The sequence below is a fragment of the Pempheris klunzingeri genome, chromosome 19, assembly GCF_042242105.1.
Source record: "Pempheris klunzingeri isolate RE-2024b chromosome 19, fPemKlu1.hap1, whole genome shotgun sequence".
NCBI lineage: Eukaryota > Metazoa > Chordata > Actinopteri > Acropomatiformes > Pempheridae > Pempheris > Pempheris klunzingeri.
Genome location: NC_092030.1, coordinates 20,403,147 through 20,419,350, shown reverse-complemented (window position 1 = coordinate 20,419,350; position 16,204 = coordinate 20,403,147). Strand labels below are relative to the sequence as shown.

The following is a 16,204-nucleotide window of genomic DNA, read 5'->3' as shown; positions in this document are numbered from 1 at the left end:
TCCGGTGCAGCTGCATTCAGGCTCCTGTCTCTGTGCTACATCAGCCCGCGCATGCGCAGTGGCTCCTCTGTGCGCTCTACTGTTTGCATTGTGTCTGAACTGCCGGCGAGCTTTAAAAATATTAAACCCACCGCGGAAATGTCGGGCAGGTCGGTCCGAGCCGAGACCCGGAGCAGGGCGAAAGATGACATCAAGAGGGTTATGGCCGCTATTGAGAAAGTACGAAAATGGTAAGAGGGGGGAAAGAAAGAGGGAAAAAAAGCGGTCTTCGTTATCTAACACGAGAAAGGCTCGCTTGTTGGGGGAGGAGAGGGAAGGAGACGGACTGAGGGAGGAAACTGAGAGAGAAAAGGACAAATTTTCTGAACGGGATTCACGGCAGATGTACTTGCAGCTCAGGTGCACCGGGGCGCACTAGTGCGGTGCACCACCCCGTCCGTCGTGAGGCAGATAAATCAAACATATCCAACATGTACCCGGTGTTTCTCTAACGGCTCGGGTTGAACCCAGAAGCCATTTCGATGCAGTCACATGAAGCCATTGCCGCCCGGCTGCCGAGCCTGTAGCCCGGTTTTAGCCGCCGAAAACGTCCAATAACTCCCGACTTGGAAACAATTTGACGACGGCGCTCTTGAGTCGGAGTAGTTTAGTCCGTCTGGAGTTTTAAATTAAGCGCTTTGAGTCGCCCTTTAGGTCTGATAGAGAATGAGGCACGGTGGGGGTTGGGAGAGGGAAGTAGGCTTCAGTAGTGCATGGCTGAACACGTAGTGACTCAGACTAAACGTTTAACACCAAAAAAAGACATTTAAATACACATTTTACACAGAAAATGCACTCATTAACCACCAGAATGTGATATTTTGTCCAATTTAACTGTCTAACCCCGCCCGGCGGTGGGATTTATATGCTTCTTTTTTTTTTTTTTTTTTTTTTTTTTTTTTTATCAGGTGGTTTAATCAAACATCCCCAGGTCAAAGTCAGTAGAAGTTGGATGTTTTTTGACAATAACGTTAATTTAATTGTTGTTTTCAGTTTTAAATAAGAGCCGAATTTATCTTTTTGTGTTGCAAATACACCACGTAACATTTAAAGTAATTTTCCGTCTGTGGTTTGTTTTTTCTGAGCTTTTTTTTTAATACACAATAACATGAGCTAACAGTGAATGCTACTAGCTTAAACTTTCCACATGTGTCAAAGTGATGAACACGTTCATGCATCAATAATAATAATAATTTAATATAATATATTATAATATTATTCAGAAATGGTCCATTGTGCATAATGAGTACTTTTACTTGCAGTACTTTCTATATTGTTGTATTGCTATTTTTATTAAAGTACAAAGTTTGAGTACTTCTTCCATCTCTGCCTTAAAATGACTCAGAAAATAAAAGTAAAGCTGTTTTCAGATCATAAAAATTAGCCGAATTTAATATTATTTTTTGTTCATAAAGATAACAAAAAATGTAAAGTCATTTTTTTGTGCTTTTTTTTTTTTTAATATGATTATATCTGAAGCTAACAGTGAATGTTATTATCTTAAAAACTTTCCACATGTGTCAAACTGATGAACACAAAAATGCATCAATAATTCTAATTTAATATTATAATATATTATATTATTCAGAAGTGGTCCATTGTGCATAATGAGTACTTTTTGCACAGTGGTATTATAATCAACTGCTGTACTCACTATGAGTACTTTTGAGGTATTTGTACTTCACTTGAGTATTTTCCATTTTCTGCTACTTTATTCTTCTACTCCGCTTCATTTAAGAGCTAAATATTCTACTTTTTACTCCACTACTTTATTCTATAACATAAGGAAGTTTGAATATTCAGACTAATAACAGAAAATACAATTAACTAACACATTATAATGTAAAATTATAGATAAATAAATAAATTCACAAGCTACCCAGCAGATGAACCATATAAAGGATCAATGTAATGAGCACATTTTTTAATGTAAATAATACTTATTTATGAATTTACTTGTGTTTTTTTTTATATTTCAGTATTTTTGCTTTTACTGAAATAAATGAACTGAATACTTTCTCTGTTTTTTCATTGTTGATTGAACAAAATAAGCATTTTTCCTTATTTTCTTACATTTTATTAACCAGATAATCAGCTGAATAATTATAAATATTGATTATATATTTCATACTGCATGTTGTCACCGTTATTTCTAATGTGCGTCTGTGGCTAAAGCATCATTTGAGTTAAAATAATTACTTGATTAATCGATTATTGGACATAAAAGTAATCAGCAACTGACATTTGAACATATCAGCTTAAGGAAACTCTGAAGGACATTTTGTTTGTTTTTTTTTTAACCATTTTTGATACTAAATCATTTAGGGCTGCAACTAACGAGCACTTAATTGCATTTTTATGTATTATTTTGTATTTTATTGTGCTGATTATTTTCATCATCACTGGTTTTTGGTCTATGAAATGTCAGAAAACTGAGAAAAAACATTCCCCTCACAATTTCCTAAAGCCCCTAAAGTGTTTTACCTGCAGTAATATAATGGTGTTTAGACACTCTGAGCCTTCCTGCTGTTAATTGAAGAATTTATTGAGCAAAAATACCAAACAATCACCATCTCCAGCCTCTGAAATATAATAATTTTGTTGTTTTTCGCTGATTTTTCATCATCATTAATGTTTTATCTTTGGGTTTTGGGTTACTGGTTTGACAAAGCTGTTAATTAGTCGATGTGATAATTGACTCTGGATTATCGAGAGATAATTTTAAACAATTTATCTGCTACTTATCTTCCTAATTTTTACTTTAGCCTGTATTTTTTCCTCACTTTTAGCCGTTTTACGTGTTCTTATATTATTTGACTGTTCTCCTGTTTTATTTTGTCCTTATTTATTTATTTTTTTATTTATTTATAAGTGTCATATACATTAATAATTAATAATAATTATAATGATAACTTAACTGTGTGGTTTTTGCTCCTGAACAGGGAGAAGAAATGGGTGACCGTTGGAGACACGTCCCTTCGCATCTACAAGTGGGTGCCGGTGACGGAGCCCAAATCAGACGACGTGAGTCCAGCAGCCTTAACGTGAAGTTTGTAATGATCGTCAGCGTCAGCAAACCACAAAAAGTGTAGCAGCATGTTTTAAACAAAACTAAACGTTCAGCTTTTCTTTCTCCTGTAAACACTTTATAAAACTGTTTTCTTTTGTTGTTACATGTCGACTTCTTCCGAGTGGAGTTGTTTTAGCGCCTTTTCTCTCTTCTCTCATTGCAGAAGAACAAGAATAAGAAGAAAGGCAAAGATGAGAAATACGGCTCAGAGTTGACGACTCCAGAGAACAGCTCCTCTCCGGGGATGATGGACATGCACGGTAGGCGATGAAAGCTTTCAAGGACGGCGGCGGCGACGACCCGCGTTTCTCTTATTGTCTACCAATCCTTTAAAGTCTAGAACCTGAAGTGTGTTTGGTCTTTTCACGAGGAGAAAAATATGAAATAGCACCGTGCATCCTTTTGAAACTCCTCCAGCAAGAGGATTTATGTTTCAGATTTATTTATCTGTTTTTTTTCCTTCTGAATGCAGCCACATGTTTCAGCTCTTCTTTTACTAATTAACTGGTTTTGTTTGCTCATTGGTATCAAATTAAACTCTCTGCAGCTCCCAGTTAAACTTTTATGCTTCTTCTATAAACAGTGACGTACTAATGTCACACTAGCCGATAATTCAAAACAAAAACCATTAAAAAAAAGTATGTTTTGTGTCTGAGATCAATGTTTGACTCAGAACGATAAAAACCAGCCGAAGTGACTCTTCCTCTCTGTCTTTGCCAGATGACAACAGCAACCAGAGCTCCATCGCCGACTCGTCCCCAGTGAAACAGGAAAACAGTTGTAGCACCAGCCCCACCCCAGAGCCCACCGCCACGTCTCACCGCGAGAGCAGCGAGGCCAAGACTGACCAGAGCCCGGACAGCAAGAGGGGTCAGAGACTCACACACACACACACACACACACAAGTTTTTAAAAGATGGCTGTATCTACCACCATCAGCTTTCAGTACAGCTGATCAGCCACTTCCTGTTTTTGTTTTTCTTCTTCTTCTTCTCCTGTAACGTCGACATCATTCTGAAATATAATCAAAATGACCACTTCCTCATAATTAAACACACACACTGGAGGGTGTACAGTTCGCTGCTCCCCCCTCGAGGTCTTCTCTGCGCTCCCTCTCTCGAGCTCTCAGACGCCCCTTTCAGACCTGCACCTCTCGGGCTGTTTACCGCCTGCCGCTAACCTCTGGTGATCTGATCGTCACCACATCTCACCGATTATAAAAGACTAAGGACATTTAATCTAAAATGTTTAAGTAGCAACGACTCCTTTGTTCAAACTATGGCTAGAATGGGGAAAAGAGACCTGTAGGATTTATAATCCACTCAAACATCTCCAAATGCACATCAGGAAGCAGATTCAACAGGTTTTTATAATAACTAGTTAAAAGTCGCCTTAATGTCGCTGTAGTAGGCGGTCCTCCGTGTGGCCCAGGACGTAAAGGTGTACACACTGCTGACAGAGCGTCCTGATCGATCAGATCTATAATCGTCCTCGATCGTCCGCTTGTGATCGATTGTGATCACTACAGACTGCAGCATGTTGATTAGAGGGCTGAACAGTAAAGTAAACGTTGGACTTCTACTTTAAAAAAAATCACAGTGGAAGATTTAAAATGAGTCTCAAAGATCTTGTTTTTGAAGTTTCATCGTCTGTAGTCATCAACCTTTTTCTTTTTTTCCGCCAGCCACAGTAACCATAGTAACCAGGTGATGGGAAAACTGCTGGGAATGTCACCCAGGTCGTAATACTGCGGTCGTAATACTCGGCTCAGTCACCTTTGTGGTTCCTTCCTTCCTTTGTGGCGATAGATGGTGTCTTCAGACGTCTCTTTAGCTGAAAACTTCTAACTTTAACACTTTGAAACAGGTCGTGCTCGTCTTATTAAGAGCCCCGGGACAAATTTAGCACTCAATTATCATTCGCTAAACACCGAGAGAATAAAAGCGGTGAGATAAATAAAGCAGGAAACGCTGTGACTGAGACAATATTAGGTTCTTCTCAGCTCATTTCCCAGAGGTCGAGGTGACGTCTTCAGATTGTTTTTGCCCAAACAGCCGTGCAGCTCAAACTAAACTGACCTTTAGCTTCAGCTCCGTGTTACCGTGCAGTTCCTTCACACGACCACAGCGTGTCATTAAAGTGTCAGAGAGCAAAGTGTGCAGCCACCACACCTCACCTGTATTGTCCACCGCTCAGTCCTCCTCTGAGCTCACTGTGTTGATGTGTCTCCCCCCCCCCCTCAGGTAAGACCACCCCGTCATCAGAGACCTCAGAGAGAGCACAAAGTGCCAAGAGAGACAGCCTGTCCTCGGGGGAGAAGGACTCTTCGGACAGCAAAGCCACTCAGGTACAAAACACACTCGCATCTCCTCTCAGGATCCGTGTCGCTCAATCACACATAGAACTATATATTAAACCTCTATAAAGACACAAACTGTTGACAGTGAGTGTGTTTATTTTATTTGTGATGTTTACACCACAAACCGGCCATTTTTAAATGTTAATCCTCCACCGCTGACGTCTTGTAACCTCTACACGACAGACTAGTAATAAGTCCCTTCTAAACCACCAAGTATATTCAACACTTTTAATACCAGAAGACAGAACTCTGTTACTTGCATCACTTGGCTGACGAAGCCACTGCAGCCGTTCAAAATGACTCAGAGGAACAAAAAGTGTGGGAATTAGTCCAGTAGATCTCCTCAGCCAGCAGCCGTGAACAAGCTACAATGGCTGCAACACCATCGAAGTAGGTCCATGAAAAGTGCTTGTTTGATCCACTGACAGGCTCAGAGTGTTATTCTAAGTGTGTGACAGCATCATGGAAAGGATCCCTACAGAGAGAGACCTGGAAGATCCTTTTGGTTTAACCACAAACAGCCATTATATCGCTCTCTGCACACACACCAGACTCCATTCACTAAAACAGGGATTTTGCCTCACAGAACACAGGAGCTGTTGGTCTACTGCTGCCTCAATTGGTGAGTTTATTTGTGTTATAGTGTGACTTTGGTGTTTTAAAGGGTTAGTTTGTATGCAACATAATATTCGTCTAACACACAATAACACAAACAAACTAACCGATCGAGGCAGCAGAAGACCAGCAACTCAACAAGTAAAATCACTGTTTTTGTCAATGTAGTCTGGTGTGTGTGCAAAGAGCGATATACCGGCTGTTTGTGGTTAAACCAAAAGGATCTTCCAGGTCTCTCTCTGTAGGGATCCTTTCCATAATGCTGTCACACACTTAGAATAACACTCTGAGCCTGACAGTGGATATAACTAACTGTTTTTATGGACATTTCTCTGATTCTTTTGTCTCTTCTTGTAGGACCTAGAGGAGGAGGGCCCCCCCATCAAGAAAAGCAAACAGGAGTCCTCGTCTCAGGACTTCGAGGAGAGTTAAATGTTTGGGGCTGAGTCGTTCCTCTCCTTCACCACCCTCCTCTTCCTCCTGCTCCTCCTCTTCCTCCCTCCCTGTGTTCGTCCCTCCATTAACTCTAGATGATTTAGGGCTAATGGACACACCAGCTCTCCTCTCACTCCCCCACTTCACCTCGTCTGTCCCCAACTACACCAAAGGGAGAATGGACGTCTCTCTTCCCCTCCTCTTCCTCCTCCTCTTCCTCCTGACGGCTGTTTCCCCTCCGATTTGCCACCTTCTGCCCTAACACTCCTCTGCCACAGAGGGAGAATGGATATTACCTCTATTCACTGGTCCCCCTCCGTGCTTCCTTCCAGTTCTCCACACTTTTTTCACTAATGCCAAGAGAAGCTCTGAACCCGGGGCTGCAAAAACAACAACAACAACAACCCCCCCACCATCCCCACCCCACCCCCAACTCGTGACCAGCGGGGCGGCGCCGTCAGCCGAGCCCAGCCACCGCCCAGGCCAGACGACAAACACTGACCTGCATCTGTGACTAGAAGAGTTAACACTGGGGATCTGAGCTTAGGACGAGGTCGATCCCGGCGCTGCTCTGAGACCGCTTTTTAAAAACGTTTCACTGCTAATGGTTTAGCTCAGGATACCCAAGAGGCTAAACTGGTCTCAGATCAGCGGCTGCGGGGGGAACCTCCACCCTAAGACCACGTCACTTCAATCCTCCCGATTCGCCTCCTGTTAGACTAATGTTCTATATTTGTTTAGGAAACGTTTAGGGTTTTTTTCTCAGGAGGGTCAATGCACTGTTATGGTATGTCACAATCGATCACAGATAGATTTGCTGCTGTAGTGGAAGTCTTTTTTCTCTATCCATGAAAAATCCTCCATTCACGCGTTTTTAAAAAAACAAAAAAAAAAAAGTGAGTTAGTTTGTGGTTCGTAGAAGAAGAAGAAGAAGATGATGATGATGATGGTACTGGTCGAGGTAAACTCTCGGATGAGTAGTGAAGTCGGGCGTAGGTAGCGTAGGTCCTGAAGGTGTGCCTTGAGTTGCTGCGATTAAAAACACGTTTTAGGTCAAGCAGGTTTTGAATTACAACTTTGGTGCCATGTTTTGTTTTGTTTGTTTTCTTTTTTGTTTGTGTTTTTTGCCTTATATTCGTCACTAAGTAGTTGTTTCCAATATTTATATTCAACTACAACAGTTTGGTTTTTCTTTGAAGGAATAGTTTGGGGGAAATATTCACTTTTTCTGTGCGTTAAATACCAAGTTAGAGCCAGGAGCCGCTTAGCTTAGCTTAGCTTAGCTTAGCATAAAGACTGGAAACGGAGGGAAACAGCTAGCCTGGATCTGTCAAACCAGCCGCTCTACAGCTCACTAAACAAAAACATGCTTTCACAAAGGAAGTCACTGCCCCCCCCCCCGTCTGGCACACGACCTCCCATAAAACCTCTACTTGTTTTTCAGACTTCAGCTTAACAGCTAACTATTATTTGAATTGTTGATTAGTCTATTGATCATACTCTCGATTAGTTGGTTCATAAAATGTCCTCAAATGTCGTGTTTTGTCCACAATTCAGTTTACTGTCACAAGAGGAGGAAATAAACCAGGAAATGTTCACATTTAAGGATCACTCCAATCGATAGATTATCATAAGACAACTAATCGATTAATCATGGCTGCTTTATTAAACAAATGAGGCCGGACATGTTGATTATTGGTGCTGGTTTTTGGATTTAGTTCTCAAATTAGCGTCTTGTTTGTTTAATTCAAGTCTAAAAATGACTAATTATGGTTTTACATGTGGCAAAGTGTCGGACGTCCTGAGGGAGAACTTTGGTTTTCGGATCAAACAAACAAACGAGATATTGATTGTTGATCAGTGAGCTTCAGAGGTGCTGGTTAAAGCCTCCTGGCTGTAGATTCATTTTTACCGTACAGGCGTGAAAGTGACTTTATTTCCCAAAAATGTGGAACTGCTCCTTTAAACAGTTGGTGACTGGAGTTTGAACACTACCCAGAAGTACTTAGGCTTCTTCTTCTGGTCTTTTTAACATCTTCAACCATGTGAAGTCAGACCTCCTGGTCCGCTGCGCCGCGTCCACTTCAGGTGGCTCGGAAAGCAGAAGCCCGACCAGTCGCCGGGGCCGGTTTTCCCGTCTGGTCCGCCGTCACCGACTCACCCGTCATCTGTGTGCGTGCTCCGTGTCTCACTACTTCTCTCCGACCTGCACGTGTCTCTGTAGCTCCGAAGGGTCTTTTAGCTCAAACATTGGTCCTAATCCTCCTTCAAGGTGCTGTCTGTCGGCTGAATCCACACGCGTGCGACATCGAGCTCTCGGTTCTTGTGCAGATTTGTGCAACTTACTTGAACTTCCTAGTACGGATTCAGACCTGTGACCTCTAACGTACATCCTCACACACACACACACAAGATTTTGTTTCACTGATATTTTACTCGTGAACACGTGATGGGAATCAATTGAATCACCGTAAACCGAATTCACTTCATAACACACGAGGAGCTGCAGACGTAGTTAACGACAGAATTACTTGATCAGACTTCAGCAAATCAGCATTCACATGGATGGAGAGAAAAGAAACTAAAAAATGACAATTGTCTCAGTTCAGAGGATGGATTAGCATATACCTCATTCCCAGTCCAGCAGCGCTGGAACTTAAAATGCTATTGTATTGACATTAACAGTTATAAACCGCATTCTGTACACTCAGTTTAAAAAGAAAATCTCACTTATGTTGTAGCTTTCACCTGATTGAGCCGATTGCTTATAGTTTGCTCATAACTGTGTTTTTAAAAAAAGAGCTGTGAGATATAAAATCTGTTTGTTTTTTTTTCCTTTTCTTTTTTTTTTGGGACCATTTTGTTTCACTTTAGATCTTGTACAGATTTATGGTTTGGTTTGACTTATTTATTCCATCAGTAGTGCTTGGTTTTTATCATGTCCAATGGTTTTGTTTTCTTAATAAAATTCACAAAATGTTTTTTTGGTGTTTGTGTTCAGTGTTTTTATGTCGCTGACGTTTGTCTTTAAGTGGCTCGTTTGTGTGATTTTAAGATAAAACAGGATTATTTCACTAAATCTGGTTTATTAGCAGGAGAACTAGTTTCATAAAGTGTTGTACTTAAAGGGATAGTTCTGATTTTTTGAAGTGGGGTTGTTTTAAGTAGATGGTGGTCGGCATGTCTCCAGTCTGGAGCAATGTACCTGATATTTAAGTTCTTTTTTTCAGCTTTATCTTGCAGCAGGCAGCCCTTTCTAATGAACTGAAGCCGCTCTCTTAACCACCAGACTCCATTGACAAAAACAGTAATTTTACCTTGCAGGATATAGCTGTTACTGTTCTCACGCTGCCTTGATTAATTAACTAAAATGTTAGTTTGGATCCAAACTAACAATTTGAAATACCAAAAGGCACACAATAACACAAGTAAATCAACCTACAGCGGCGAAGGTAGACCAGCAACTCCCATATTCTGTGAGGTTAAATTAGTGTTTTTGTCAATGGAGTCTGGTGTGTTGGAAGAAGGCGATATAACGGCTGTTTGTGGTTAAACCAAAAGGATCTTCCAGGTCTCTCTCTGTAGGGATCCTTTCCATAATACTGTCACACACTTAGAATAACACTCTGAGCCTGTCAGTGGATCAAACAAGCACTTCTAGTGGACCTACTGTGATCAGGTGATGTTCCAGCCTTTGATCTACTGGACCAGTCTAAACGTTTAGTACCTACTGGTGATCTAGACCAGGGTTTCCTGCTCCTGCTCCTTGAGGTCCGCTGCCCTACATGTTTTCGATGTTTCCCTGCTCCAGCACACCTGATTCTAATAAATGGGTCGTTATCAAGCTTCTGCAGAGCTCGATGATGAGAATCAGGTGTGTTGGAGCAGGGAAACGTCAAAAACATGCAGGGCAGCGGGCCTCAAGGAGCAGGAGTGGGAAACACTTAGACATTCAAATATATCCAAAAAAATTAGGGCTACGACTAAAATTCACAAAGCAGCCGTAAAGACGAGCTTCAGAGAAACAGAAACCGTCTGTGTTTCCTGAAAACAAACCTGAAGTAAGCCTGGTTTAATTCTCAGTCTTGGTTTATAATACAGCTCCCACAAGCCTGTTAAAAATGGGGCAGGCTCTTTGTGCAGCCTGAACCTCTCAGGAGTAAATGGATCTGGGGATGAAACTGTAATGAGCCAGTCAGCGCGGCCCTGAGAGCGAGAAAGTGGGTTTTAATGCAGTCGGAGAGCTTGCAGATGTGCCTGCTGCACGGCGAAAACCTTAAAAACACAGAACAAAACATGAAACCTGCTTTTTTTTCCCTTAGTATTTCTATTGGACTGCTCAGGAGTATACAGTACATAGAAAACAGTGACATTTTACACCACGTCAACATCTGTAAAACTGGTTATGAAACCATTTCTAGATGGTGCCTGAAATCGTTACATATAAAACGTTACACTAATAATCAGACGCATCACTTATAAAGTACACAATGTTTTAAAGTCCATACAAACGGGCGGGAACCTCCCGATACAAGGTCAATCTTATCAACAGGGCAGAAAAATAAAATGTGGTACACATAAAAGCTTTCTTTTGTTCCATGGCACTGTGTACACGTCAATCAGAAGGAGGCCTCTGATTAGTATTTCCACATGGTTAGTCACGTCACGTTTTATACACCGGAAGATTCAATATGATCCAAAATTGTGCTTAAGAACAAGAGAAGTCAAATAAACGTTGCTGTGCAGGGTTAATTTAAAGGAGCAGTTCCACAGTTTGGGCTTGTTTCGCTTTCTGGCAGAGAGTTGGACGAGAAGATTGGTAATCTGAGTTTAAAACCCGGTGCCTACATTACCCACAATGCTCTACCAACATTTTAAGGAGTTAATTAACACACAGACCATCATGGGAGCTTATTTCAGGAAGAATATGTAGGGAGATTCTTTTTTTTGATGCTGTGAGGTACATGCATGATGTTTGTCAGCTTAAAATATGTCTTTGCAAGTTAAGAACGTTTTTTCTTCTGAAGTCCAGGAAGTAGTCCCACAAGCTCGTTGTGACTTGCAGTGATGTTAACTTCCTGTGCCAAGGTGGCGCCCATGTTGGTGCTGCTGGTGTAACTAAACAGTTACTTTATCATCTTTACGACAAACTTTAAACTGACAAACACCTGTAAACAGACACTGATGTGTAAACTCTGTGGAGTTTCCCTTTAAATACAGTTAGCAGCCAGTTAGCTTAGCTTAGCTTAGCTTAGCCTGGAAACAGCTCTCCTGGCAGTAAAATCCACTAACATCATCTTTATTTCATCCTCTCCATCTTCTTGGTTTAAACCAAAGTGTAAAAATGTTTTATGGCTAGCTGCTTCCCTTTGATCACACACTCTGTGCTAAGCTAAGCTAAGCTAAGCTAAGCTAAGCTAGCCTTCATATTTAGCCTACAGACATAAATCGTAACAATCTTCTAATCAAACTCTCCGCCACAAAGCAGTCGAGTGTTTTTCCCTAAATGTCTGCTGCGTGTGCTCCGACCTTTCTGCTAAAATCACTTCTGTTTAAAACGATAAAAGTTAAAGCGCTGCTGAATCTTTAAAGTGGAAAGTGCAAACCTAAGTTAGTAGAGTCTTCTGCGGTGTCGTCACCTTTACTACAGTAGTAGTCAGTGCTAGCTTATGTTCCTGTAGCAACATCACTGGTTAGTCGACGACCAGACAATAAATAACACAATGCAACAACGTCGGCGTGAACTTCAGTCACTGTCGTTCGAGGACATTAACCTGAATGCTGATCGCACAAAATATTGGGACATTTAGTGGCTCTTCTGGAGCTTTTGATTCATTTTTAAAGTCCTTAAAGTGCTCAAAAAACACCTAAAAAACACCAAAAACTGCTGAAGAAGATGTTGTAATTGTGACAAGAGCTCCAGAACAGCCACTAAATGGACCTCTTAGTGTTTAGTCAATTAAAATACATGTTGTAAAGCCTCTTCATACAAAGTTAGTGAACAAGTAAACTGATCTTCATATGTGTCCCTTTAGGTTAAGGGCCACTTACTGCAGTCTTCATAATCTTCTTCAATAAACACAAGGGTTAGCTGCATCCACGGATGAGGACGGCGAGACGCAGCTGAAAGCTCTGGAAAACCTTGGAAACCAGGATTTTCGCAGCCGAACTTCCTTCGTTTTACAAAATATTATCGGTTTTTCCACGAGCCAACGTTTAAGTTGGTTACGACGAAGTATTAGGGCCACTAAAAAAGTTTAACAAGCAATAAGTTGAATAAAAAAGTCGGAATATTTGGAGATAAAATTATTACAATAATAATAATAATAACAGTAATATTTTAAGGAGAAAAGTTGGAATATTACCAAAATAAAGTTGCAAGATTTTGAGAATATTGTCTGTTGCAGTTACAATAATCTGAGGAAAATATATCATAATTAATTATATTATTACACATTGTTATATTTTAGAGAATAAAGATGAGCAGGAAGTTGTAGAGAAAGAAGTTGTGATCATTTGAATCAGTCCGTAAAGAATAAAAATGTTATATTTTGATAATTGTCAACAAAAGCGTCATAAAATTAAGAGAAAATAATTTGAAAATAAAGTTGGAATATTTACAGAAAAAGGTTTTTAATGTCTGTCGAATAAAGTCGTTATATTTTTAATACTCTGTCGTAGTAAACAATAAAAAATATTATTATACTGTAGTAAAAGTTAATGAACGTCTGAAGGTTTGACTGCGAGTTCTGTTTCACTATTTTTGTGCTTTTGAACTATTTTTTTACGCAACTTTTTCTAGAAATATTCAGACTTTTCTTCCGTTGAACTCTTCTCCTGGCAGTGGCCTTCACACTCCGTCGTAGCTCCACACACCGACAGACTGTATCAAATATTCCTCGACATTAAAAAACACCCGTTCGCCGTGGTCGTATCACTCTGATTGGTTCGTGATACAGACGACAGGAATTCATCTTCCCTTCAGTTTGATCTGTGCTTTATCGCGTTGCATCTTTTTTTTTTGTTGTTGCTAAATAACAAATAAAGCTCCCAAAATAACGGCAGTGACACGTCGCTGATGCTTCTTTTAGAAACAAACTCAAATGTAAAACAACACGTTAAAAATGACGAGTGCAGAGGAAAGATTCCTTTTGTCATAAACATCAATATTGCACCGAAGCAGCATATTTGGACGAGCGTTCTGCATTACAGTCAGAAGAGTTTATCTTTAGAGAGGAGCTGCGGAGGGAAGGGTTTAGATCAGGACGGTGGCTACCAGTGATATGCATAAATACAGTATAAAAATACAATATGGAAAAATCTGAAGGGGATTTAGTCGGGCGTGTCGGGGAAAAGTAGCGGGAGAGCAAGAGGTGAGTTGTGTTTAAGAGGAGGAGGAGAGAGGAGAGGGGGGTTAAATGTTTTTGGAGCTTCTAGAAGGTCTGGTCGTCGTTGCAGGACTCCGTGGCGTGTCCGAAGGCCTCGCAGATGTCGCAGTAGGGCCTCTCGTCGGCCGGGTTGCCGCGATAGGTGGTGTGAGGTACCGAGTCGGGGCTCTGGGCCTGAGTGGGACAGTCCTCCGTGTCGTGGAGGTCGAAGCAGTCGCAGATGTCGCAGAAGAGACGCGGGGTCGGCTTCTTTTCCCGCTTGGATACACCTTCAACAAACCTGGGGAGCAACGGATTAGGATACTCACAGTTAGCGTGTTTATTCAGTCACGTTTCACGAGGGTTCAGATGTTTCTTTAATCTGTAAAAACAACACTTGTCCTGCTCTTAATCCCCAACACAACCACAAAGTGTCTCTGCTTCTCTACAGATTGATCAAATGAACTTTAGAGGTGTTGCTAGCTGTTTCCCCCTTGTCCAGTGTTTATGCTAAGCTAAGCTAACGTCTCCTGGCTGCAGTTTCATATTTTATAAAATAACCAGAAGCAGCTGTTTTACCGCTCTCTTCAAAACCACCAGACTCCATTGACAAAAACAGTAATTTTACCTCACAGAACACAGCAGTTGCTGGTCTGCTGCTGCCTTTGATAAGTTAGTTTGTTTGTGTTATTGTCTGACTTTGGTGTTTTAAAGGGATAGTTCAGATCCAACACAATATTTGTGTAACAGACAATAACCCAAGCAAACTAACTGACGGAGGCGGCGGTAGACCAGCAACTCCCATGCTCCGTGAAGTAAAATAATGTTTTTTGTCAATGGAGTCTGGTGGCTTTAAGGAGGGCGATACAGCAGCTGATTCTGGTTAAACAATAAGGATCTTACAGGTCTGTCTCAGTAGGGATCCTCTCTCTACTGGACCAATTCCAAAACTTTATGCATCTATCAGTCGTTTCAAACCCAAAACATGAAAACAACAGGGCCCTGGTATTCTGTGTTTCTTACCCATCGGTGCCGTCGTTGCCGTTGAACTCGGCCAGAGCGAGCTTCTTCAGTTTGATCTTCAGCTCCTCGTTCTTCCGCTGCAGGTCCACAATCACGCTGTTCAGGAAGTTGATCTGATGAAGGAAATCAGGACGCAGATGAGAAGTGAGAACCCTGAACGTGGAGTGACTTGAGAGCGTCGTATAAACATCAGTACCGGCCTCACCTGTCCCTCAGCGAACTCCTTCTCTTCCCTCAGCTGCTCCAGAGCTGCATCGCCTGCAGGAGCACGGAGATAATCAGGAAACAAGTCGACCAAAACTAAACTATCACTTTATCTCTTTAATCGTCGCTCCCTCACCTGAGGGTGGAGCTTCCCTGTCTTCCTCCTCCGAGGCCTGCGTTCCCATGAGCCTTTGCTCTAGACTGCGGACACGGCTCTGCAGCTGAGCTTTGTCTCTCTCCAGCGTCTCCACGGCCGACTGCAGGGTCTTGGCCACGGCGTTTTCTCCTCGTAGCACCGCGATCTGCGAGCAGAGCAAACAGGTGAATCCCTGCGATAACACAGAGGGAAGCTTCAGAGATGTTGGACGTGGAAGTCTTGAGCGAGCACCTCATTCCTCAGAGTCTCCAGCTCCCGGTCTTTGTCTGAGATTAAGGCTCCAGTGGATTTCTGGAAGTTTATTTCTCCCTCTGATTCCTGGTTGGAGATGGTTTCTCTGTAGAAAAAACAGAACAGAATATCATACTTTTACACTTGTGCTTGTGATTATTTTGTTTTAATGCCATATTTTACTTTTCAAAAATTAATCGGGGTTCGAACTAAACACGCATTGTGTGGCTCAAACAATAAATTGCGTAAGATGTGGGGATCTTACCTGAAATACTTTCAGAACTGTAAGTCAAGCTAACAGCATACTCCCTCATTATGTCTCTATTATCATTATTAGTAGTAGAAGTAGCCTCGGTTGGTTAGTTTGTTTGTGTTCTTGTGTGACTTTGGTGTTTTAAAGGTGGTTCAGTGCTCCTGCTCTGTGAGCTAAAATCCCTGTTTTTATGAATGGAGTCTGGTGTGTGTGCAGAGAGCGATATAACGGCTGTTTGTGGTTAAACCAAAAGGATCTTCCAGGTCTCTCTCTGTAGGGATCCTTTCCATAATGCTGTCACACACTTAGAATAACACTCTGAGTCTGTCAGTGGATCAAACAAGCTCTTTCAGCAGACCTACTTTAATTGGACGTAGGATTACACTGCAGCTTGTGCAAAACTGACTGGAAATCGTGCTCAGGTTCCAGCATAAACTGTTTTAACACATAA

At 41.4% G+C, this 16,204-nt stretch overlaps 2 protein-coding genes across 2 annotated transcripts in view; one reads left to right on the top strand and one right to left on the bottom strand.

Moving 5' to 3' along the window:
- Positions 1 to 51: 51 nt before the first annotated feature.
- On the top strand, positions 52 to 7,650 carry bcl7a (BAF chromatin remodeling complex subunit BCL7A). The gene is made up of 6 exons (XM_070850832.1): positions 52 to 230; positions 2,982 to 3,063; positions 3,273 to 3,369; positions 3,830 to 3,979; positions 5,353 to 5,456; positions 6,441 to 7,650. Exons 1-6 carry the CDS (start codon positions 52 to 54, stop codon positions 6,513 to 6,515), a joined length of 687 nt encoding a protein of 228 aa, XP_070706933.1. The 3' UTR covers positions 6,516 to 7,650.
- Positions 7,651 to 13,654: 6,004 nt separating this feature from the next.
- The window catches only part of clip1b (CAP-GLY domain containing linker protein 1b), a 31,796-nt gene continuing 29,246 nt past the window's right edge, over positions 13,655 to 16,204 (bottom strand). Inside the window, exons 18-22 of the mRNA XM_070850574.1 lie at positions 15,501 to 15,606; positions 15,249 to 15,414; positions 15,114 to 15,166; positions 14,909 to 15,021; positions 13,655 to 14,186 (exon numbers count right to left, since the gene is read on the bottom strand). Of these exons, the coding sequence (XP_070706675.1) occupies positions 13,952 to 14,186; positions 14,909 to 15,021; positions 15,114 to 15,166; positions 15,249 to 15,414; positions 15,501 to 15,606 (673 nt within the window). The 3' untranslated portion in view covers positions 13,655 to 13,951. The remainder of the gene's footprint in view (positions 14,187 to 14,908; positions 15,022 to 15,113; positions 15,167 to 15,248; positions 15,415 to 15,500; positions 15,607 to 16,204) is intronic.